Source organism: Tyto alba, unplaced genomic scaffold (assembly GCF_018691265.1).
Source record: "Tyto alba isolate M040663 unplaced genomic scaffold, T.alba_DEE_v4.0 Super-Scaffold_28, whole genome shotgun sequence".
In the NCBI taxonomy this organism is placed as follows: Eukaryota; Metazoa; Chordata; class Aves; order Strigiformes; family Tytonidae; genus Tyto; species Tyto alba.
In genome coordinates, this window is record NW_024881302.1 from 1,109,369 (window position 1) to 1,136,364 (window position 26,996).

General features: G+C 39.4%; 1 protein-coding gene across 2 annotated transcripts in view; it reads right to left on the minus strand.

Annotated features, from left to right (window-relative positions):
* The window catches only part of TNRC6A (trinucleotide repeat containing adaptor 6A), a 51,132-nt gene extending 24,813 nt beyond the window's left edge, over positions 1-26,319 (minus strand). The window contains exons 1-5 of one of the 2 annotated variants that reach the window (XM_033007855.2): positions 26,174-26,250; positions 23,703-23,738; positions 15,732-15,822; positions 12,122-12,143; positions 3,682-4,017 (exon numbers count right to left, since the gene is read on the minus strand). In XM_033007855.2, the coding sequence (XP_032863746.2) occupies positions 3,682-4,017; positions 12,122-12,143; positions 15,732-15,822; positions 23,703-23,738; positions 26,174-26,250 (562 nt within the window). Of the gene's footprint in view, positions 1-3,681; positions 4,018-12,121; positions 12,144-15,731; positions 15,823-23,702; positions 23,739-26,173 lie in introns of both variants that reach the window. The other variant, XM_033007854.2, reaches the window with a different exon arrangement.
* Positions 26,320-26,996: the final 677 nt, after the last annotated feature.

A 26,996-nucleotide genomic window follows, 5' to 3' on the forward strand; every position in this document is an offset into this window, starting at 1 on the left:
CAATCAAATGAACAGGGCAATTAAATGAAGACTTTAAATTTAGCAGTACTTGTGTTCCCTGGCTTTTACAAAGCACCTACCAGTTATAACCACAGCTGGAACTGGGGGGAGATCTTCCCCCGGGGTCTGTCAGGGAGTGACGGATAAAACAACTGGTGCCATTACCAATTCCAGCAATTTTCACTTCAACAGTTCAAGCTACAGTTTTCCTTTTAGTGCTAAAATACAGATCAATCCCAATATCCGTTCAATAATGCTTTAAAAAAAAATAGTCAAGAACTTCACAATCTTCAAAGATATTCCGTTAAGGTATAAAATTTGTTAACCCAAATGGCCTGTACATGGATATTCTTTTAACAGGAAGGGATCTACAGATATGTCAAATTTCATGAGTGTCCTGGGTTGAGTGAGTGGTGGAGTTTTTTGGTGGCAGGGGAGGGGGCTATCGGGGCGACCCCCTGTGAGAAGCTTCTCGAAGCTCCCCCAGCTCCACGTCAGCTCCACTTCTGTTTGGGAAATTGAGCCCATCAGCTGCACCTCTGCGAGAACGTATTTAAGAAGGGACGTGGTGACGGGCAGTGGGACTGGTGAGGAGGAGTTGCTGCAGCTGCGTGAACACCAAGGTCAGTGGAGGAACGGAGGAAGAAAGGAGGGGGGAGGTGTGCCGGAGCAGAGACCCCCCTGTATCCTGTGGGGAGACGGCAGGGCGGCCCCCCCCTGCCACCCATGGAGATCTACGGTGGAGCAGACATTGATTTATGGCCTGTGGCTTCTGCTTGCCTGATCAAGGTTCTGTGCCCGAAGAAGGCCGGGGTCTCGTGGGAAAAGGCAGCCCCGCTGCTGTAATTCAGTGCTGGGAGGATTGCAGCATGCGGGGGAGCCCCACGCCGGAGCAGCTCGGGAAGGGCTGCAGCCGTGGGAGGGAATCCCGTCAGAGGAAGTTAGTGACCCATGACGGAGCAGTGTGGGGAACGCTGCGGCCCGTGGGAGGAATTCATGTCAGAAAAAGTTCGTGGAGGACTGTCTCCTGTGAGAGGGGGACCACGATGGAGCAGGAGGAACAAGTTCCGGACACTCCCCTCACCGAAGATAAGGGAAGTGGCAGCGCTGCCTGCACCCCCCATTCCCTGCCCCTGCGCCACTGGGGGAGGAGGTAGAGATATCGGGAGCAGAGCTGAGCCCAGGAAGAAAGGAGGGGTGGGGGGAAGGTGTTCTCAAGATGTGGCAACGCTTCTCACTGTCCTACTGTTATGTGTTGTTAGTGTCTGTAATAAATGTATGTTCTTTTTTTCTTCCCCTAACGAGTCTGCCTTTTGCTCGTGATCATAAAGGGGGATTTTTCCCCATCCCAGTCCTATCTTGAACCCCAAGCCTGGCTCTCTGTCCCTTCTCATTGCCGGAGGGGAAGGGAGAGAGAGCTGCTGCATTGGGGTTGGCTGCCAATCAGGCCTAAACCACGACAATGAGATTTTTAATTTCAGAGATAACAAGGAGAGTACCTAGAAGTTGCTGTTGAAGGCTAAAAGAGGAACCAGGGAGAGTAAGACTGAAACAGGCGAATGACAGTAGTGTTTCCTTTCAGATACAAAGGTGTCAAAAGATATGAAGTCACTCTGGCACGCTGCTGCTGGACCACAGCCACCTCCATGTTACCTCACAGGCAATTCACTAGACAAGATTTTGAAACCATTACAAAAATCCAGCACTGAAAAGTTACTTTCCTTTCCATTATCATCTTACCTACATTTCTCAAAGAACATGACAAAACACACAAACTAGACACTATTCCTGGTTCTGGCAGAGGAAGGAGATCTTTCCAACACAGAGGTACATGGCACCAAGAAACAAGACCGTGGCTGCCCAAGCCCACTTGTGGGTTCTGACGAGTTTACCTCGGACATGACGGAACATCCCCGAGTACAGCACACCGTTAAAGACCCTGACAGAAAGCTACCGACAATACCAACCTTTCCTTAAGGTGGGAAAGTGATTTGGCCTACCTTTCTCTCCCCTAGAGACTCTCAGAACCTTTTTGCTACCAGCTGGTTGTAGAGACATATTGTTCAAATAATTAACATATTATTGAAACTGCAGAACTACTCCCAGTAAAGCAGCTGCATCAGATGCTCAGTACAGCACTGTGGCAGAGGGACACGCTCACATCTCCCAGCCTAAAGGTTGGCCATCAAGCAAAACTGAGAAGAATAAATACACAAATGGGAACCCAACTAATTAAATATTGGGTTGGTGTTCACAAAAGAAATGAAGTGAAGGACAGTACACTCAAAAAATCCTCTGGATAGAATTATGAGGCTTAATAGGTTGTATAGGGAGTAATACTTTTTAAATTAGGTTGCATGTGAATTTTTATTTAAATCACTACTTGCTAACATACAATTTGACCAGTAGAGGATAGATGCTGAAGAAAAAGTTTCATCTTAGAAGCAAGTAAGTATATGAAAGGTTACTTTAAACCTGACTGTAGACAGGAACAAAATTATATAGGGAGGGAAGAAAAAAAAAATAAATATTTAAAAACTACTTCCTCGAATGACAGAGTTCTATCATTATGTTACAAAAATAATACTGGGAAGTAATATCAGAAACATTCATCAAGAGGTCAAAACTAAACTAAAACTTGAAATATCAAGGCTGTTCTCCATAAATCCTTTTTTTTTTTTTTAACTGAAGGGACTAGAGTCATGTTCTCTGTGGTATATAAAACACTACTTTTCAGAAACAATGGGAATTCAGTAAAGTTTCAGACGAAACTATGTGTTGGAACAAGTTACATCATCACTGCTATGTGCACATCAAAAAATAAATACAAGTATAAAACCAAGTAAGTATTTGTCCAACATATTAAGTGTTAGCATGCATTAATACCAAATCTCTTTGAAAAATCTAGATCCCTATAAAGCCACTTTTTTTCCAGCCACAAGTAGACTGCCCTTATTGTCCCCAAAAATGTGCTGAACTGCATGCCAGTACATTCACTGAATTGGAAATTATGCATATGTAACATAAATTTGCTATTCTTAAAAGGATATTTGAAGAGAATGCATAACAAGCCAAAATAACAAATGATAACTATACTTAAATAGTAATAAAGGTAATGGTCAATCCATTTTGCAAGACAACCAAACATCAGGCTTCAGGTAGATGAATAAAGAAAAACACTGATTTAATAACAAAAAGCAATTCTGATAAGCTTAACAAGTGGTACCCTGGCTGTATCTCTAGATATGAAGACAGAAAGTCTTGAGATGCTGTTCAGAATGCTCTGGGAACTGGCTGAGAGACCTTTCCTTGTGAGAGCTGTGTATCACAACTGGATGCAAAAAAAGGTGCTTCATACCATGGCCAAGCTTGGATCAATTACAAGGATAAAGACTGGAAGTTCAGAACACAGCAGTGGTCATATTGGCTTCAACATCTGTTCAAAACCAGACATGGCTATTGTATACCACTGGCAACAATGAGCAACCCAGTATGAAACTTGTACAAAGATGGCTGAAACCATCCCGCAATGTTTAATATTAAGATACAACACAGGACAATATCTCATCATGCTACAGCTTACATTCAAAGCTTAAATAATATTAGCTCCAGTATTTCACTGATAATTGAATTTAAACTATTCTATTTTAGTTAAAGAAAAACAAGGTACCTCCCCCTCACCTGGCTGTTTTTTGCTGCTGTTCGGCACTTCTCCGTTGGTCACTGGCTGCTTATTTGTGACAGTGCTGCCTCCTGACTGGCCGTTTAATACTTTAGGAGTAGATCCCAGGTTTGCAGCTATAACTGGTAACTGCTGACCTCGTTTCAGAAGCTGTTTCTGTTCCTGGTGTCGAAATCGCGGTGGTACTTCACGAGGAGGGTATCGAGGCAAGGTCTGCTGCTGCTGACTGTTGGCTGTGGCCCGCTTGGCATTATTATTAGTGCTGGTTACTGTGGAAGTGCCGTTAGAGGTGACAGGCTGAGGCTGGCTTACACTTGTCTTTGTTTGTTCTGGCACTACCCCCACCCCCAAAAAAAAGAAAGTTGGACAAAGTTATTCATAAGAACAGCAACTTAAAAAATCGAAGACTAAGTCAATATTCTTAGATGTGCTTATATATATATTATGTAATGGCAGTTTTTCCAATTCAAGTTGTAACTCATTCCCCATTAAAAGCTCTATTATCCCATAATTACACAGCTTTAATAGCACAGATCCGGAAGCAGAAATGTGTCTTGATATCACTCATAACAAAGTTATCTCAGTTAAAGTATGCTATTACTACTAAGTTTTTTATAGCTTTCTCTGACAAATAGCACTATACCAGTTTATTTTGGCATTTAAATTTTATTTTAAAAAGTATTTAAGTAATAATAATAAAAAAAACTTCCTCCGATGGGAAACTTAAGTGTTACGTATAGAAAAATGTTATGGTCTTGTCCAAAATGAACACGAGGTGAACACGACACACAGAACACGTTGTTAAGACTTGCCTGCTTTACCAACCCTAACATCCAAAGGGAAATCTAGCAATACTCTTAAGTCAGTCTGTTGCCAGCAGGAAAAGCTGATAGCACAGGTAGCCCCTCCACACAGCCTGGCAGGCCTGCGCACTGACAAAATACCCAATGTGCAACTGCAACTCCAAATTATCTTTCAGTCTTGACACCGTGGCCACTTCAAGGCAAGATGAAGGTCAAATAATTTGTGAGTGAGCACCCAAACTCAGACACTAAATAAAGGGAAAACCACAACATCCTCAACACCTCCACCCCAACCAGTACAAAACCCAAGACGGTAAGTCTGGGGGTGTTCAGGTGTAACTGGTTAGTAAACCAGGCTGGACAGACAGGAATACTGTGAACTATGGATGCACGCTTCCTGGTGCTATGGTCATTTGTCTCAACAACTACGAGAGGTAAGCTGTACTTCCAGTGCCTTACCTTACTGATATGTTAATGTACTTTTCAAATTTCTTAGACGAGATATCCATAAAGCATGTTTATGTTTACCGTGGAACTTTTTGAGATACCTTGAGACTCGATCGTAACCTCCCTCAGCACTGACCCACCGACACGGTCATGTCACCACCTCTACTCAGAACTTCACAAAATGAAACCGGCGGTTTTAGAAGTTACCAAAGGAAAACAGTTTAATCCATGTAGCATTCCTGCTGCTAGCAGCAAGGTCACAGCTCAGTAATCCAACTTCTTTGGTGACAAACATTTAGAGAGGTTCCTCCCAGCTACAGGTCACTTTTTCCCCAGCAACACAACTTTCTCTGGGCCTGTACAGCCAACAGAGGGGAGCAGCGACCCAGGCTAAAGGCATCCCCACATCTTTTTCATTGAGATCCTGCAAGAGAAGAGTTCAGGATGCAGCCCCATCAGCATCTCTAGGGTGGTGGCAGGACCAACCCTGTGTGCTGGGAAAGAGGGAAACTGAGGTAGGCACTACTGCTTGGGATCAGCAAGGGCTCTCACTCTGCCCTGCTGGGTACGGCGGCACCCAATTACAGATCAGGTTTCCGTTACTATATGGCTGTATTTATTTTCAAGAACAGTTTTGCACAGTGGCAGCATCTAAACATATATGACTTGAGACTTAAGAGCAGCATCCTCAAACCATTTCCCTGCTGTGTTCCATTTAACAACTTCCTGGCATCTCAGCAGCAGGGATATTGTTAATACATGACTGAATATGTAGTTTACTGAGGCTTTTAAACAGTTTTTAATTTGTTTAAAGACCATTTTATCATCCACTTTCAGGAAGAGATTCATGTGAATACGACATAAAAAAAAATTAAACACAAACTTCTTATGCTTTTGTCGAAGGAATCAATTTGAATACTGTCAATGTTACTTATGACTATAATTTCCTTTTATTTCTACTATAGTACGCAGTTACATATTAGAAAAACACATACACGAAGGCCTTTAGAATAACTTGTCACCTAAGAATCAGCATCTGGCTTATGCTTTAATGGAATATTATATTTAGGCTACTTAAGCAAAGCAGAAAGAAAACTTTTAGCCACCTCCTTGTTTCAGAGGCATCCCCAGCTCCAGCCGCCCGCTCCCTCCCCAGCCCCATCCCCCCTGCCCTGCCACAGCCCTGACCCAGCGCTCTCCATTTCACAGCTGACTGGAGGAGGACAGAATTAAGGAGAGGAATGGCCAAGACATAAGTCAATTTAATGTACAGAGCACAGGGAATAGAAGGTATTCAACAGCTATTAGAGAAATTGCCAAGTTGATACAAATCACCAACACCATATCAGAGTCCATCAATTTGTTACCTATATTTAACAAGTATGTAACTCGGATCAATTCCTTGCATAATGTTTTGACGCATATAGTGCAACAACAGATGATGATCAAAACTGAATTTCACAAATACAAAGAAGTCTTAAGCAAATCTATTTCCATTTATTACTTTTCAAATGTCCTGGTTTAATAATAGCTAAAATAACTGAAAATTATTAAGCCCGGGGGGGGGGGGGGGCGCTATTTTAGCAAATAGCTAAAAATTTGCCAACAATTTAATGCATATACACTTAGCATATTTCTGTGGTCTAGGTACTGCAACAAGCTTTGAAATAAAGAAAAAAAATTCTTCACATACCACAATCTGTATAATTACCACCCAAATCTTAACTTTTTAATCTATCAATATGCCTTCTGCTGCAAGTGGTTCACACTAAATACTCTTTACAGCTGAAAGCACAGTTCAGCCTACACCTGAGGTGTGCCGACAGTGATATGCAGAACACCACCACTTTTTGCAGCCAGTGTGTCATTATCAAGACAACAAAGTAATGGCACCACATAGGGACACATACATCCTTTAGCCTTCTGCACGTTGCATTTAAGTTTGATTTTTTTTTTTTTTTACTGTCATCTGAAGTGGAAAGTACACCTCACTTAAAGAGATTTTTAATCCAACACAGAACACCCCATAACATGGTCAATGACAGACATTCAGTTTGCCTACATGACTACATTCATTTACATATGATTTCTCCTCTCAGATAAAGTAAAATCATTTCTATATGACATTCCACGAAACGTCCAGAGTTGCAAGTAGCATGCTTAGGGCAGTACTGCAACACAGCAACATCAATACTTTACTTACCTAATTAAAGCTACTTGAAGACAAAGTGCAGATTATAACAGAATCCAATGAACTTGCAGGTAATCAAATCACTTTTGACTATAAAAGAGTGCAACTAATAAACAAGCAACTTTCTGCCAAGCCAGCCCCTAAGCTACGACATGAACAAGACTTCACAAACACCTTAAGGAGATTATATTCCTCATATATACTATATATTCATTTCCTTAGCAAATATGGTAATTCTTTCCAATATTACCAGCAAACTAAACAGAAATCTACCGGATAATACAGTTCTAGTAAGGAATATGCAGTTTACATTCCTACCTTAATTTCAAACTGAAATTAATCAGAAGTGCAACAGAATTCCCTTGCCTGCACTTCCCTAAGTACCGCAAAGTTTTAAGCTATATGATTTATCCTGTCTTAACATTTTCTGGTCCACAGCTTCTCACAAGACTAAATAAAACATTAATTTTCCAGTACGGCTACTATAAATTCCAACACCCCTTAATCATTATCTTAATATTGTTATAAACAAGTTCTGTTTAAGAAAAGTTTGTTCTGCACACCGGTATTTTATTTTGAATCACATTAAGGCAGAAAGATAATATTAACAGGCTTACAGTCTATCACAGTTAGTTTACTTGACTAGTAATAGCAAGTTTACAGAAACAAATATTAAAAATGACAGATTTTAATAAAGAACAAACCTGCTGAAAACCCACAAAGCAGGGGATGGTGAAGTTACAGTTTACAGAGAGATTCCAAAGAAAGACGTTTCCAACTTGTGTTGCTTTCCCACTCTGCAGATTTCATTAGAAAATGGAGGAGAAGCATGGTGTCATTTTACTGCTCCAGGAGTGCTGCCTGCCAACTCCTCCTGGAGTAGGGGCCCAGTGACTTAAACTCCCCCTCCAATAAAAAAAGTGGCAGCTGTTTGAATAACTTTAATGCAGATGGAAAACAGTTTCTCGCTCGCACAAAATCAGCATACAAAGATCAAATCATCTACTAAACCACACAAAGAACAGCACCAAGCTGTCATTTAAATGTTTCTTCTTGCTGCTGCTGAAGCTGACCTCTTAAAAATGTATTGTAATGCTCTCTGCCTGCATGTCATGCCCCAAAGAGTTGTCAGTGCTGGAATGCTGAAGGGCAAACAGAGGAAGTCTGGCTTTCAAGCTGACACACGTAAGATGTAGTGCTAGAATTTTCGTTGTGGAAAAATGGCCGCAGCTGTAAGCTCAGCTAGCTGATCTGGAAAATATCTAACTGTTTGCCAATTCATTAACCCCTGAAGATCCGCACAAAGGTAAGTTGTATGCCATTCCTACGGGTAAATTTTAACAGCAAGCATTTCTTCTTCTGCTCATTTTTGCTATTTGCTTTCAAGATTTAAAAACTAACATAGCAGTTTTTCCAATCAGGAAAAGCACAGTTAGGCAAGTGAAAAAAACCCGACAAAACACAGAAGAGTTAGTGTATTCGGGCAATTTTGCTTCACAGAGAAGAAAATGAATAAGAAGTTTCCAAGGTGGGAAATATGAGTCAAAGATTTTAATTCCACACCCAGCTATTTTTAAAATCACTTTCCGTTTCAGTGGTTGATTCAAAGTTTATTCTGTTCTGCAATAAAAGTAGTACTTTACGCCTCTGCTTTCTACAAAGCAGAGGAATTCAGAACTGAAGACTGACAGATGTTTTCAGCTCTAGCTTGTACTGTTTCGCAAAGCACAAAAGCATTCAGAACAACTAACCACAACACTGGCATCAACATCACTGTTCAAACATTAGAAACTACTTCACCAGGGTATTGTGAACACACATTAGAGTGCGTGCAAAAAGATATTTCATCTCATAATGAAATCTCATTCTGGAGAAGTACACCATGAACACTGAAGTGAGTATATACAACAGAACTCAAACCCTCTTCTTAAATAGCATTTACTTTAGTGCCTGGCTTATCATTAGCTACTCGTGGCTACAGTGTGGTTTGCAGAGTCCTGTTTTAGGAGAGATTTGGGGTAAATGGATTGATTTGTCTGTCTTTAATAGCACTGACATTAAGCAGCAAAAATACGTATTTTGCTAAGCCAGAGGGAATACCACAACAGTTGACAATTCTACAGTATTCTCAACAAATAAAGGCTTTCAAATGATACTTATTTTTTCCTAAAATACCTGGTACAAGAGCACTTGGAGGGCACTTGTCGATGTATGAATTTGTTATGCCAGCTGCTACACAGATAGAAAAACCTTCCACTTAGCAACTAAATAACACATTCATCTCTAACTCCTATGAACTTCCTCTTCCTTCTTTTAATAAAATGATGTATAAAACTAGAGAGGTTAGAATATTTGAAATCCACAACAATAACATATATTCATTTTTAATGACGATACTACAGTATTAAAATGCTACTTGTGTCATTTATATTAGCATAATTTCTGTTATTTCCATTCCTAATCCTGAACAGGGAAAAGAAGAAGAAAAAAAAAAAATCAGCACTATTAACTTCCTCAGAAAGTCATCTTATAATTTTACATGCACTAGTAGCTACTTCAGCTGGTACAAAAACAATTTCTACCATAGCTAAACCAACATTTTGGAGCCATCCAAACTAGGCTTAAAAACAAGAAATAACCCTCCTACCCATCCCCACCACTTAACCAGCTACTTTTCTGAAAGAGGGAACATAATTCTGAATAATTTAGAGATCCTATACTCTTGTATTTTATCTTCAGCTCATGCACGGAATAAATTATTTAAGACATTAACGCGATGGAAACTTGGAAACTAATGAAACATTAATTTGCATCCTGAAAACAAGTAGGCAAAACTGTTGAAACAATGAAAGAGCTATGTGCAACATAAGCAACCAATTTTGTTCCTACAGAAACTCTTGCAAAAAGTTGCATATCTGAATCTCATAACGTCTGTTCTTCAGAAGGACTGCCAGCTTGCATTTGACAATTCTAAATTCCTGTTAAACTTCCTGAAATACTCTTTCAATAACAATGTAACATTAAAGTTGGAACTTAATACTTCCATCAGTAAACATTAGGCATCCAAAGAGAAAATAGAGAAAAAATAAATAATAATAAAAAAAATACTCTGTCCTTCAAAAGAAAGGCATTTTCTTTCAATTTGAAGATTACCATCAGGTAGCCTACTGAGCAGATTTACTGCCCTCCTGTCTGCATGCTATTTTTAGCTATTTGCTTTTGCAGCCTCGTCCCTGATGTGACGCATGGATGCCAGTGCAGCATAAGTACATAGGTCAAATGTTCATTCAAAATGGACGTTATTATTGACAGAAAGGTATTTTATAGTTTTCCTTCACTATCTTTTCAGATATATTTTATTACTTCAGAACTAAACCAAACACTTTCACAATTCTTTAAATCTGGTACGTTATCTTAGAAGCCTTGCGGCAGGAACACACAGAAGAAAACAAATGCTTAGGCTGTACTTCAAATGCAATTCCATATACTGCTTCAGAAAGGGTGCTTTAAAAAACAAATGAAGAATATTTAGTAATTATAATACTCTTCCAGCAATTTTATTAAGTATTCAGTCCTGTGCTTAAAGGCAAACATAGAATTAATTCCCAACGGATTTCAGTGACCGGTCAGGTTGGAAGGGCCAGCCCAGTGACACCCACAGGATGGTTGCACATACAGAACGTAAGCATCCATTACTGACACTGCCTACACTAGAGCTCCTGCAGCCACCACGCTGGCAGCTCCCTCTGCCTCAGCAATCAATACTCCAGAACCAAAGCACCCGCCTCCTCTATGCAGCACGGAGGAGAACGCCCCAAGACACGGAACCGGGGTTGCCCTCGATCCTTCCGCACAGCATCATCACACGCTGAAAATCTACTGGTCCTGCTCAAGCTATTTTTTTTTTTTTTTCCATTTAAACATACACACTAGACTATATATCGCACTTAAATAAACTAGGCATAAATGTGTCTCCTGATACCTGGTAATTGGTACTGCAGTCCTCGGCAGGCGAATCAGCACATTTTTTATGTGGAGAACCTGCCTCCTCCATTTCAACCACATGCGAACTAGGATGCTTCTTCAAACACACCCCTCAGTAATGGACACTTTCATTTGTTTCTTTACCTCTTCTCAAGCGCAGTGTGTCCTCTACCATTTTACTACCTTCATGCCAGAACAGCACTTCAAACACTTTTTGATTTTTCCAACAGTAATTGCATCTCTGCTAAGCAGGGCTTCCAAGCTCCTCTTTCTATTACTGCTCAAGTAAGTATTAAACCCAACATTCCCAGAAAACAGGGATCCAGCAAGCACTCCACATGATCACTTACGCAATTATCATCCACTTCCCAACTAACAGGTTATGGGCAAGAACTAAAGAGAAAGTGAAAATAATCTTTCTTTCCTCTTTACTGAAGCCAGTTGGAATGGAGATCTGTAGAAAACCGACAAACATTCAGAGTAACTGCAGTGTTCCCAGCCTGCCACTGCACATCGAAATTACACCTTTCAGACACTGTCAACCTGACTGTTTTGTCAGGAGGAACCCTCCACCTGCAATGGTTAGTTAAAACTAGATGTATCAATTACTTGTCCATCAAGCGTTCCCAACCCCAGTGGCACTCGCAAAAGTTGGAAATGAACTTTCAAACATATCCATTATGTGGATCTATACCCAGTCGTACTTGGAGGAGTTAGAGCGTTCATGAATTTTTTTAAAAGAGGAAGGAAAAAAGCAGATAAGGAAAAGAACTCAAGGTATTACATATATGCCTGGTGCTGTGTAAGTAATTAAGAGTGGAAAATAGGAAGAAGACTCCAATTCTTGGAATAAATCCTTAGCCATCACTCTTCTGCAGTCACTGAAAAAGTGCAACTGAAGTTTAAAGGATCCCATCTTTTAGTATTGAAAGCTTTCAGGTGACCCATTTGATTCAACATATTTAAAAATGCAGAAGTAATATACAGAATAGAAATAACTCTAAAGTAACTTACCTTTGATTTTTTGTTCAATGGCCTAGAACAAGAAAAAAGAAGTGTCACTGATTTGGGCAGATAAGAGAAAAAACCACATGTGCATGTGCCACTTCATAAAGCAACATTAGCTTTTGACTCTCCTCTTTTAAGGTTATTTAATTATCTACTTCAGAAGTGTCTCTCTAACCAACGCAAGCCTATTATTCTTTATGCCTATAAAGCTGTTTAAATGTTACAGAAAACAAAATTAACGTGAAAGATAACTACATGAAACAGACTGAATTAAACTTGCAAATTAAGATGTTTGAAGCGAGTTAAAAACTGTGCCTGGAAGCAAAGAACCACCACCACTTTTATTGCAGAATACGGCAGGGGAAGAGGGAGGCACCTAGAAATTTAAAGGAAGTAAGAAAGTAAACGCAAAAGCTTGAAGTCTTTAATTTCAAGATTCAACCAGTTACACCTCTGATATATCCAAGGTAAGAGCTCTATTTGAATACAATTTTATCTTAGGATAGAAATGTAGAGAGAAACGTTTCTTGTATGGAAGTGCACCTTAACTGTGAGGTTTTAACTATAAAACATAGTGAAACTGGTTTCACAAAGGGCCTCTCAAAAGCACAAGTCATAGTTCTTCCTATCTAAAACTAGTTTTATTAATTATCACTTTTAAAATGCACTACTGCCACAGCAAAATGAGATTTAATTTGATACAGTCACTTTGGTAGCTGTATACAACCCATTTTAATTATGATATTGCATATATTCATAGCATGCAATAAATTTGCGATAAGCTATGATTGTCTATAATTAAAACTGTGCGAGAGAGAAAAAAGAGCATATGTGGATGTAAGAAAAATTTATTGATTCACTGATATGATGTAAGACTTGGCTAGAGTCAGACTTTAGCAGTGTTAGGGCTGCCTACTGAAACTTTATTAATGACTCTTCATTGTCATAGCCACACTTCTCTTAATGAAATCAAGAGTACATTAACAGAGAACCCTCTTCAACTTCTTAAGCTGACAATGGCAAGGATACATAAAAAAAAATTTAAGTCATACTGTCCAAAAGTTCAAAATGCAGCCTCTTGCTCCCAATAAGCCTTGAACACGAGCTCTTCATTTTTAAAATCTATGCTCTCAGATTGCTAAAATTAGCAATTTTAGCTATAAAGATCAAGATGCCTGCAAAACCTCTTCTGAAGAAAATCCACTCTACTAACAGCAATGCATCAGCCACTAGAATTAAGAAAGCAAAAATAAAGCCAATGGCCACTTACACACGTGTATCAAAACCCCCACATCCCATTCATTTTCAGTTTTACCTATCTTATCCTTATTACTCTGACTCATCCAATACCACTGCCCCTCTTCCTCTTCTTCCAAAGGCAGTTGCTGTACTTGGGACCACTACATAACGCCACAGCTTCTCATTACACCCTTTGTTCAACAAATCTGTTAAAAAACATATTTTGAAGACTTTGGCAGTTTTGTATGCACTCTGAACTCCAGTATGCAGAGCAGCTGGCTTTGAACCAAACATTCAAAACGCAGTTTTATACTGCCATAAAAAGGTAAATGAAATACAACAGTTGATGTCCCACGGAAGCTGCTCAGCATCAGGACTCAAGCATAGGCCATACCTTCTCTACATGTCACACTACTGTGACTGCTGCTGTTTTACTACTCCTTTAGTTCCAATTATTGAAAAACTACAGTACATATAAAAACTAAGCATTAGCTTTTCCTTCCACAGCATGAGCACACGATGCCTCTGCAGTTCTTGCCATGCCTATGCACGTATTTAGAGCTTACTCTGAAGAGCTTGTAGCCTGCCTCCTGCCTCCCCAATTGTGACTTGAATCAAAAATCAATTCATTAGCTTGGCACTTGACCCATGAACAGTCAAATGAGACAACTTAGAATTTTTCAAAAAAAGAAAAAGAATTTGAACATGTTTCAGCTAGGGACTTCCAAAATATATCAGTACTTTGTGCATGGTTAAATGCTTTAAAGTTTTTGCTAGAGATCCTATGGTTGATAATACAAAACAGTGTGCTCTTAAGAGATCAAACAGAGAGTTAGCTTACAAAACAAGCAAGAGCAGCAATTTTGGCCAACCTGAAACTACTCACAAATATTAACAGAACAGAAGAAATATTTTCCCTTCCTTGTGACCTACATTAACAAATTTTCATTTTAATCTAGAATCAAGCCATGCCTGTACTAGGACTTTTTTTTTTTTTTTTTTAACAGCTGAATTAACAGGCAGTTGTTTGTTACCATGTTTTTTCAGAGGTATAGTCTCTTTAATCTAGAACATGTTTAAGCTTCTCCAGGAACGCACATGAGCATCCTTGTGACATCCTACTCCTTTGTCCACAGAAGGTGCTTAAATTCAATATAAATGAAGTCCACACACTCAACATTTTGTTACCCTGAGAACGCAGGACATGAATAAAGACATGTGGCTTCTGAAGAACAGTCTATCAGGTGCTTCACAGCAGGAGAAAGCATAAGCAAAACTTTCAACTTTAGGCAAAGGTTATTTCTTCTACAAATTTCACTCAGACATGCCTTTCAAACTCAGGAAAAAACCCTCAATTTTGGAAGAGAAAGTCAGGTATGAAGAATCATTTCTTTAAAAGACTCAAAACCTACAAGTAAACCGTCTCCTTTCCTGTTACAATTTCTGATTAAAAAATAAGTCCAAGAGGAAAATTAGTTATAAATTTACAACTGAGGTCCAAAAATTGTTATTCAGCTTTGCTATCATCTACTGAAGAGAACCTCTCATTCTAAAATAAGAGCAAATACTTCTTCTAGGAGTATCGCTCTGGCACTATTTCATTTAGATTTGCTGCAAGATTGGACAGACCTAATTTTGTACAGGTGCACAACAAGCATCTTTATTTATGCCAACAAAGAGGGAGAGCTGATTACTGATTTTTATACTATTTAACAAATATCTAGCATTAGTCCGTGGAATTAAAGAAAAACTGTTTAACAGGTTCACTTTGCTACCACCACTTAGCGAACAAAAATGGAGATGTTTTTATAAACAGATTTACAAGCTCCTCAAGCTAAGGGTCAATATTTAGAACCAATGGCCATGATTAGTATCTTGACAGTAAACAGGAATTATGAAGTGTTTACAAGCATTTTTGTGATGCTTCCATCCCAAAACACCTTTACTGTCAGCATCTTTATCCACCTTCCCTAACACAAAATGTCTTATATATGTTTCCATACTGAATGATAAGAATACGTATTAAAGTAAGCATACAGCTGAAAGCATCTTAAAAAAAAAGATAATTTTATTCTATATAAGAAATGCACTAATGTTGAGGAAGTTTGCAAACTTAAAACCACTTCAATTGGCAATCAGGAAAAAGAATAGTCATCTCAGAAGAATATTTAATCTCTGAAGAATTGGTTGTACGCAAAGCCAATGCAGATGTTCAATATGTCAAATACCACTAAGTAACCAACAGTACATCCAAAGCTTAAAACATTAAATTAAAAAGAAAGCACTTCTGAGTAACAACAGCTAAAACAGTATGTACTAGTGATGAAACAAAAGTAACCCATAAGCACAGGTTTTTAATTTTTAATGTTCAACATACCTTTTTTTGAGCAGCTTCCTTCTTCTTCTTGTCTTCTTTTCTCTTTTTCCTTTCTTCCATCAACTGTTCTTCCTCTTCTTGCACTAAATCCCTGAACCACACAGTTTGTAATTAACTCTCCCAAAATACAATCTGTACACACTTAGATTCATTTTAGAACAATTATTTCACAGTAAGACAAAAGGAACTGGGGAATTTTACTTCTAATTGGATAATATTTCTACAGGGACTATGTACTTTCACGGCAAATCACAAGTGACAAAACTTTAAGAGCAGATGCAGTTCAAGCTACGTGTAAGATTTTCTTTTTTCCAAAACTTACAATGAAGGCTTAGACATTAATTTGATTCAAAAGCCAGTGCAAATTCAGATGTTATTTAATCTCCACCTGCTATTGTGAACTCGTATGACTGAGCTCCCACATCACAGCTCCCCACTGTCACACGCCATCAGCTCAGACCCAGCACGGGGTCTGACTACGCTCAGCACACGCCAAGCAACAGGACCCTCCCCGGCCACACACCCCCCTCTGGCATCAACACCCCTGCCTACAGCCAGGCGAGAATCCGCATCAGCTCACTGGTCTTAAACACCACCTCTGCTCAGAAACAACCCATGGGCGCACGTCTCCCTGCCTGAGCAGTGGGGTAACTCAACTGGCTGTGTGTCTGCATGGACGGGACTGCTGACACAAAAGGACACATGAACTAGAAGGAACATGAACTGAAGAGCACGGTCAGACCAGAGTAATTTTACAGCACCTCAAACAAGTGACAAGACTAACTTTTCAGAAGTGAAAACCAAACCTATTACATTAAATTCACTTAATACAAAGTTTTATATGCTGAACCAGAAGGCTTAGCAGCAACACCACTTTCCAGATTAAGTTGTTTAACAACAGACTTCAGCAAAGGCAAGACAAAAGGGACAACATGGAGAGTATAGAAAGCAGAAAGATCTGAAGACATGCAAGCACGCCTGCAAGCTATCAGGGTCAGTAAGAACTGATACCCAATACAAATTTCAGAATAAAGAAAAACTTTTTTGTAAGGCCGTGCTTGGAGAGATGCAGTGATTCCCGATGAGAATGAGAACAAACTCCACACAAGCACAACTGACAGAAGAGACTGTGGTAACAGGGAGACAAAAAAGCATTTGGGCTAATGGTGCAAAAAGCTTGTGACAACATGGAATGTGCAACAGAAGATCAGTTAGTTGTTTCATACATGGGAATAAAAACAATTGCTCTCACAAAGAAGGATTCTGAAGTTTAGAAAGAAACAATAAAGCTGAATATGAAAAATAAAACAGTGGTGGCAGTTTGCTTTTGTTAGAACACTAAGACAGAGGGAGAGGGAGCATACTAATACTCAGTTACTTCAAAGTTTGAGATTCTGAGAATAAAGCATTTTTGTGTACTAGAAAGCCTACCTGCAAGACTCTGCCCCTCCAGGTTCAGGAGTGTTTCCAAGTTCAAAAGCATGGAAGGTTTCAGCCCACAAACCCTGACCATATAGTCAGGTGGGTAAGATTAAAAAAATAGGTGGAAAATGTTTCTCCAGACCTCCTTCTGAAGCATGTATCTAGGTTACATCACATATCCCTCCGACGACCTGAATTTTAACACTAGCTCCACCACACATCTACCCTGTCACTGGGCAAACCGCGTCCTTCAGACAAGTCCTAATTTCTATGATACCTGGAACGGGAAGTGGGAACAAACTCCACACATGTTGAGCAAGTGAAGGAAGAAAACACCAAATTTACTCTTTGAATAACCTTCAAAGATTAGCAGAAGTCCTCTATTTTAAATTAACACTTTGTATGTCACTGGTGTTCTCCCAGATCTGTACACAGTTTGATCAGCTGTGGCTAAAGGAACATTCAAAGCTGCTGTGGAGATCTCTGGACAGTAAAACTGATCAGTCAAGTAGATTACTTACTGTTTGCCACAGTAAATAACAACTGATGGAAGGGAATCTACACTCCTGTTTGTGACAAGTGGTCTTGTCTGGTGTTTATCTCCAAAGTTCAGCTTTGAACATGAAAAGCACTGTGTTTATTTTTGCCATGCTTTTCACATACTAAGCAAGGCAAACAAGGAGAGGAGATTTTATTACACAATTACTTTGAATGTATTACTATCTTCCTTAAAAAAATTACCTTCATTCAGTGACATAGGGTTGCACATACATTATCAAAGACAACCTTGTTACACAAAACTTTGGGGGGAAAAATGAACTGACCATATTAATAAGGGGCAGTCAGTAGGTGGTTTACTTGTGTCTAGAAACACTGGGCTCCTTTTCCAAGCTACCTACAACTACAAACCTCCAGTTTCAAGTAAGGTGATGTTATATATATACATGTCAGAAGCATTGTCAATTGAATATAGTAAAACAGAAGATATTCCACAAGTATTAAAACTTCCATTACTTATTTAGATATATAAATAATTGGTTAATTCTACTTTTAACATAGACTCAACACCTTTCAAAATGAGTGCAGGCATCAGTTTTGGTTCGGGGTTTTTGTTATTGATTGGTTTGGGTGTTTATTTTATTTTGTTTTTCAAATCCACATGTGACTTATAGTTCCCAATTTGCTCCCAGTTCCACTGTGGCAAATTCATGTAACTTCCTCACTTTTCAATTAGACAAACCATCACTCTTTCGGCACCTGCCTCTCATTGTAGGTGATGCCAACGTAATACTAAACAGCAGCTCATCATGCCTTCTCTTTACGGTAGCCAGAAGCTTATTAGATTTTGCATCTGCATAACACTGCCATCCTTTTGGAAGAGTAGAGTACCACATTCTTGCTGTCCGCTTGAGTTCTGTCACATGCAAAGACTACGTTAACTGAAATATCATTCAGCTTTTAGAAGCAAGATATAGCACTTTAAAGAGCAAGCAAAATGCAAAATAGTATTTTCACAGAGAAAAAGAAAAAAGTAACTCATGAATCCTGCTACAGCTAAATCAACAAGATTACATTTTATTTTTAGCATACAGATGCTAACAACTAACATACCAGTGTCTCTGGAATATTCTACCACAGTACCTTTTTTTTTTTTTTTTTTTTTGTTTCCACACAGGAACAAACTCCTAAATTATGACACTGTGATCATTCTATTTTCATGTATTTAAGAAAAACAGATTCTAGATTACAAAGCCAGCTTAGGACACATAAAAAAACCCTATGACAAGTATCAGGACTCTCGCTGACCCCTGAAAAAAAATTACCCATCTATATAGTTCACAATAAGTTTTTAAAAGAGTTTTAGATTACTATTATCACATTAAACCTCAGTGACTGGAAAGCAGAACTAACCCACTGTACAATTAAACAATAACAGTAAAGCCCTTACTGCCCATGTTCTTCACTGAAAACTGAATTTTTCAAGGCAGGTAGTCCTATTCCCACCACCATCCTACAGAAACATAAATAGGCAAATTCAGATTTCCCTATTAAGTCATCACAGTCTAAAGCAGAACTGAATTTCCATCTCTGACAGCTGAAAGCGCAAGTTTCCTTTATTCTTTTCTAACACATTCATACACAGCCCTCTCAACAGACAGCAAATGATAGTATTTATGCATCCGATTCCAACACCCATTAGAACATATAACAAACAAGCTACATTTTTAATGCTACTCCTTGAGAATCAGAAGTGTTACGCAGTATTTCCCATTTATCATCTTAGACTTTAATAGCTACCTATTCCTGCTATATTATTCTTTGTGTACAAACTATCATCAGCTTCATGTTACTTTACAGCACATAACAAGAAACACCACAGGAATCCAGCCTCACAGTAACAAGACAAAGCCAGAAAATTAACAAGTTCTTTTGCTGGTCTTTTCCCTACATCTGGGTAGATTTAATCCACTGACCTTGTACGGTGGAAGTGTTTGTAGCAGCACACTTGGTCCATCAGCTAGCCAAATGAAAAGCAATGACTGGGAATTCTGATTCATAACGTGAACATATAAACAGACCTCTATTACTTCCCCCAATCAGCCATCCAACTTTCACTAAAACACACATACAGGGAATTTCCTTTTCCTCCTATAAGATTAGCTTGCTCAAGGTTAAATGGTCTTAGCAGAAATGCAAATCTTATTTTTCAATTCAGATTAACTGAAAATAAGATATCTACATCCTACGAAATTCACATTTGAGACTGAAGCAAAGGCCTTCAGTTTAAACAGCTTAACTTGAAAGGTACTTTGTTTTCAAATAAGACCAAATGAAAACAGATCTTGATCTCAGGAGAGACTGCACATTTGATGGCTCTGAGAACATAAAAGTAGAAGCTGCTATTATCTGCATGATTTTAAACAAACTGCCAGATAAATATTTACCATTAGGTATTTTAAAATATTTTTTTTCTCCAATTGTGTATCTCAGCACAATTATTGTTCGTATAAGGGGAAAAAAACCCGACAAACTACCAAAACACTTCCCTCAATTAAGCCTTTAAAAAAAAAAAAGAAGTACTTTTTAATCTTCTAGCACAGGTATCGCTTTGGCAAGACAAAGTGCCTTGCAATTCTGGGTGGTTTTTGATATGAAGTCTTTTACTTCATTACTATCACAATCACTTTCCTTTAGATGAAGAACAGCTACATTCTTACTTCTAGCATCAGCACGCTTTAGAACTGTTTGTCTTAAGTTTTGACAGTGCTAATTTTATTTTGGTATGGCTCAATTTGTTATTTGGCTTATGAACTGGGAAAAAGCTGTAATGCTCAAAATGTAAACACTTCAGGTAATATTGATATCAAATCATATTTTAGTTATTACTTTAATTCTTGGAAAAAGTTCTATTGATCTCTAATTTCAAAAGCTCCAGCTTGGTATTGTAAAAATACACGGGCTGAAATAGATATATTTGACCTCTATTCTTATGTTACAGGAGAATCAAGTATACCCACATTTTCCCTGGAAGACACACTGAGGATGCCATAATTAATGTTTGTGCAGAATGCTATCTTTGCTGTTATAATGTACAAAGGGGAAACATGTTATGCCACAATAAAATTACCTCCCTGAGGAAATCATGGTTACGAGAAGAATTCTGACACAAATTAAGATCTATGACATGGCACTGCATTATTGTGATTTGAACTCAGTACTTATCTCTGAATGAAAGCATCTACTGCTTGCACACAGCAAGTTTCCACGCTACAACAACGCAGCTCGCCGTTCACCGCTCCTTCCAGTTACCCAGTGTTCACCAGAGCTGAACTACCTGCACAACAGAACGGCGTCTGCCGGGTTTCCGGATTCTTCAAGCCAGCACTAAGGGCTAGAAGTGCCTCTGCACAAATGCTGCCAGAGACGCCAGCACCATTACAGACGCTCACGTCCTCAAGCAGAGCGCTCCAAACCCCACTTCCAATCCCCACCAGTCACGCTGCCCCACAAGATGGTGCTAGCACATTTTTAAAGACATTTCCATCGCCAACAACTGCGTTTAGAAGCCCTAAGGCTGTGAAGGGATTCTCCCGAAGGTGCAGGTCCGGCGTGCTTTGCCGTGCCTCAAACCCTGCAGAGACTGGGAGACGGTGCTGGGGTTTTTGGTGTCACCGCCGTGGCTCTCCACGCACACGGAGTGACGGAGCACGGCACCGGCCCCAGCCAACGCAGGCAGGGGGTCACGCAGGGGAAGGGCTTGCCCGCTGGACAAAGCCAACCAGATAAACAGCTAGCCAACCTCTCCCTGGCCCTGTGCTACTAACGGAAGGTCAAATGACATTCACCAGTCCGTTTCTCAAAAGGACACACATCATTCAGCCTATTTATTGACAGCAGGATGCAGGAGACACTGACAGCTTGCCTGCTACTGAATCCCCAACCATCAACTTCTGTGTTAACTGTTGATGGATTTTTACCTGCTACCCATTTACTACATGGAGTAAACATAAAAGTAAGAATTAGAAGTAACTAGACGCAGTGGCTTTTGAAACTACTCCAAAAATCTCCAGTGACAAATATATAAAATAAATTTTGGGGAAAATAAACAAACAAACAAATCCTTTCCATCATTTGCTTTTCTTCTAGTTGTAAATTAACTTGCAGTGCTGGAGATGGAACACTGCCAGATAACTACATGTAAGTATCTGGAATTGAAAGATCTTTTATAATTCTGCAAAGACAGTAAACATGTATCCATGCGTGCATGCACTACATATTTAATCTATGTCTTTTATTCTACACAGACTTTCAAGCATATTGCTGAGACTAAGTTTCAATAATTTTTCTGTATTGTGACCTACGAGTTTGCTAATCTTCAAAAAAATTAAAAAATCAAGCAATTACATACAACTGCCAATAATTTCTTAGTTTCTTCAAAAAAACCCCACAGCTAGCTTTTCTACTAGACCATCATTATACAAGAATCAATTATAAAAATGTGTGTTTTGATTAAAAATGGATCCTCCAATTCCTTTATCAATGCTTTCCACAAAATAGCGTACCACACTAAAAAAAAGCACTCTTCCAAGTTTATGGAATAGAAACCGGTACTTTGAAGTTAAAAAACAAAAAAAAACAAAAAAACAAAGAACAACAAAACCCACTAGTGCCTTAAATGGAAACTCTCTGGCAACTAAAAACCACTCAGCATATTTACACAGGAGCAAAGACAGCCTCAGGCACCGATAACAAAACAAAAACTCTTATTTACAGATGTCGTATATGTGTGTTAATTCTTTCCAGCCATTAACGTATAGAAGAGGTGCTGCCAAGCTAAAAATTGAAACAATTACTTCAGTGAATAATTAATTAGTAAATGTGCATCAGCTATTTTTTTTTTATTTTAAATACCTCAGTCTTTAAATTATCACCTAAAAGTGAAGTGACAGAATCCTAACTACCATGTCTACCACTACCAATTACTTGGCATACACTCATCTTTCATCTTCCTAATACAGAAGCTGGCTCAACAGAACCATGTTCCAAACTACAAGCACTATAAATATGCCATAGTTCTGGAATAATACGTGTTAGTTTCACCCCGATGTTTCATCTGAGATGTCCACTGCTACATAAGCATACAAAAGACAAATCTCTTTCCCAAGAAGTTTATCATCTAAATACACAAGACTTGAGTGGCAGCAATAAGCAATCCCTATCTTCATTTAACAAATAACGAACCGAAGAAGATAAACTGCTTCTCCATAACAACACTGGTCATAGATGCACAAACCCAAATGACCGTTCAAGTCCAACTTCTTAACTGTAAGACCACCCATACTCTAGACTCTTTCGGTTTTACTAACGCAGAGTCAAGTATACTACACAGCAGATTTGCTTTAAGTCTACGAAAAGAAACAGTAAATGCAAGTTACCTCATGGGGATAACCTGAGAACTATGCATGATCTGAAAAAGTGTGTGTAGAGGAGAAAGGAATGCATAATTTTGCTGAAGTATCTCTAAAGGTCTTGAACAGAATGCTGTCTCTTTGCAATAAACTCTTTCCATTTGACAGAAGTCTTGCCATAAGAAGTTTATCAGGAAAAACCCACACCCTCAAAAAACCCAACAGAAAACCAAGGGCTTAAATATCAACAGAAACAACTACATTTTTCACGTTTCACTGTTTTCACCTCTATCACTGAGCCACGTCACTTTTTTTTTCTACAGCAAATAAACAAAGCCTCATGGAAATATGGTAGTTATTCTAACATATAAAAGAAAATAAAATTGTACAGTAGTAACTTAGTAGAATACATGGATGAAATCTAGAGGTATACATGATTTTAGGTAAAAAAACTTGGCTCTCCCAGAACATGGACAGTCTGCAACCAATGAAGATGGAATCTCTGGAGCAGACACAGAGGTGAATGAGAACAGCGTGTGAATCTTGTGAATCTTCCCTACAATTTGCATGCTTGTGAAGAAAGAGTCAAGCTCCTGTGTTTAGAAAAAAAAAAAACTGTAAACATATTTCAGATATTTACCTTCTCTCAGTTCCACATAAATGAGGCAGGAAAGCCCTGTTTACCAAACAGAATTAAAGAGTTATTTCTTAAATCAAAAGAACTAAATGGTGATCTTTACTGGTCCTGATTTTAACCAAATTTAACTCTTACATTTCTCCAGTTAATAATGGAGAGTTCTTGTTCAGTGGTAGACTGAACAGGTGGCATCTAACTTGTAACACTATGCAGCAATACAGTGTGCAATAGATTTGTTTGAATTACTGTTGGAAATCACGCACTATGCTTATTTTTGAGACCAGGAATATTTGCATAGCACTAGGCATGTATGCATTTTGAAGTGAACACAGACCAAATGAAGGTTCTTCTCCAAAAAGCCAAACAAGCCAAATTGCTAACCCCGAGTTCAAAACGGTATCCCTCCAACTGGATAAGCAAGCTGTAGCAAAAGCTGTAATACTTATCCTATCGCAAACCTGCAGTCTAAGCCAATATTCCCAGTAAGATAAAAAAGGATATTTGCTACCCGTTAATTTATAAGCATAAACTCTAAAGGTGACTTCAGAACATACATGAAATGATGCCAGTGTCCCATGGAGTTTACAGTCTATATATACACTATGCAATTTTAAATTAGAAAAACCGTAGCATAGGTCTATTTACCTTTCCCAGAAAAAGGTATTTGCTCTTTTACAATTTGACTAGGTCACTGCAAATTTAATAAGATCATAAATTATGTCATTGGAGAAGGAATGAGGGCTATCTGTTGAGTTCTATAGCTGTAAAACAATTAATCAGGCCTATCCAGAGTAGGCATGCCGCAGCTTTATCAGGCTATGTGCTCACACGATGAAAACTCCCTCACTAAACATAAACCACTTTGAATACAGGTTTCTGAAAACAACTGGTACAGTAATGTTAACTTGAAACCAGTTCTGAATCTTTTAAATGAATAAAACATACAACTGTGTCAGAAAACAGAGACCCATTCCACATCAGAATTTACTGAGTGAACCTTGCTCTGTCCCCATCCCCCAGGGCGCACCAAGTTTAGGCAGTTCTAGAGTTTACTTTCGCTTCTTGTCACTATCTGCCACGCCTGCCAGCATGACAAGAGATCTCTCTTAAGGTCATAAAAATGCTAAGATCTACTGACTTACTAAGGCTTGCACCAGAAGATCATTTTGAACTTAGCACTCTGTCCATCTAAACAATATAGTTCTGAAATCGCCTCTGGCATCAAATATGCAATATGCACTGAATGCTTTCCACAGAACAACTAATGATTTTTTTTTTTTTTTTAATTACACAGCATTTTGGAACCTTTTGTGGAGAGATTACTTAAAGAGTGGCAATTTGAAATCATTCTCTTCAAGTAAAGTCCATTTAACAGTGACCTTGACATTGTTTTTAAAAGCAATATGCTACCTGTATCTTAAAGTTTCTACGTATATCAACAACAAAATGTGAAAAATTATTCATGCTTAAGCGTATTACCAAAGAAAGGAAGACACACACTGACAGCAGGGGAAAGCCAATCACTTTTCATAGTGTAAACAGAAATCAATCTGGAAGTTGGAAAATGATTAGGCACAGTAAATAAGTAAAAAAGTAAGGTACCAGAAAGTAATACTCTATCAGTTATATTCAGGGTTTCAGCATATTGCAAATGACCCTAGAAGATGTCCCTTTAAAAGTTCACTAGTAAAAGCGCCCTTACAGTCAAATTGAAAAAGAACACGAAAAGAAAGTAGGACAAAAGTCAAAACCAAAGACGGTAAACAACAAAAAGAGGTAAAAATCTGCGAGAAAGCCACCGTACTAATAATGAACTGTGCAGAAGAAATAACTTCTTAAATACGTATGTGTTGTATATTACTGGCACAGAATTCTTAAGTCAACATAACTCTTGACCCAAGAGTAAAGTAATTGAAAAAAAGAAACTGCCCATTCTACGAAGTTCTCAAAGAAAAACTACATGCTACTGGGAAATGCGCTGTCTTTAACTCTTCAGGGAAAAAGAGGCAAGGACCTAATAGTTGCAGGGCAACATACAGTTTAGTTGAGATCAAGGCAAGTTTCTTGTTAAAACCATGTATTTCTTGCCTCCCAACAATATTTGCCTGAACTGTATAGGAAAAAAACCAAAGAAACCGTTCATTCATTTTTTAGTTATTGTTAGGTACTACAACTTAGGACAGAAAAGAAAGTTATTTTTCTCTTCAAAAACCTACCCTTTTAAAGAAACTCTCTTATAGAACCTGATACTGTAATTATGCAAAAGAAACCACTCTAAAAAGGTGTTTAGTCTACAGAATTAACTGAAACTACAGAGATTTCTCCATGCAATAGAGGACATTTTCACATTAAGGGTTTTTTTTATCTTTACAATTAACATGAGATTAAAGCTCCAGATAAAGCCCACAATGATTTCTAGCCCAAGGCCAACTCTTACTCTAAACTGTAGGAGTGAATTTAAATGAGTATCTTACCTGCTTAGTTTTCTTTCGACTTCTTTGGTAGCTTTAGCTTCCAATTCTCTGGAACAGAAAGTGGTGTTGGTTTCCATGTCAACAGTAATGCAGCAAAAAGCAAAAAATAAAACTGGAGCAGGGTTAAGATACACACTGAGCTCCATATGCTGATTTGTCAGGAGGAAACGGGGAGACCACAGATTGCCAAGTAATCAAATGATATGTTTACCCAGGGACAGCGAGGCAAGCAGAGCATAACCAAAGCCAGCTATCCTCCGCTACTACACAACCTCCGCTTAATCGGCCCAAATACTTTAAGGAAAACAATTCTGCTGCATCACCTCAGCCTGAGAAGTTGTTTAAAATACAGCAGCGAGAACAGAAAGCCCTCCTTGCCCCCTCAGCCTCTGAAGATCGGCGGCTACAAAGGGCTGCCGGCTCCGCGGGAGCAAACAATAACGAGCACGGGAGGTCAAAGCTCAGCTCCGCAGGGAAAACGCCGCTTTGGGGCAAACGCCGCGGCCCCTCCAAGGGGCCAACCCCTCCCGCCCGGGCGGGCACCGCTCCCGCGGGGAGCCCGCCCGCCCGCGGCCCCGTCCCTCTCCGCCGGAGGCGCCGCCGCCGCGCCCGGGGGGTGCCCGGGGGGTGCCCGGGGGGTGCCCGGGGCGCGGAGGGGGGGCTCCCCCCCGCCCGTGGCGGCCGGGCCCCCGCTGCCGCCCGCCCGCCCGCCCGCCCTTCCCGCCGCCCGGCCCCGCCCGCTACCTCATGTATGTAAAGTGCTCGGAGTCCGGCCCGGCGTGGCTGCGGCCCGGGCCCGGCGCTGTCGCGGCGGCTCTAGGCG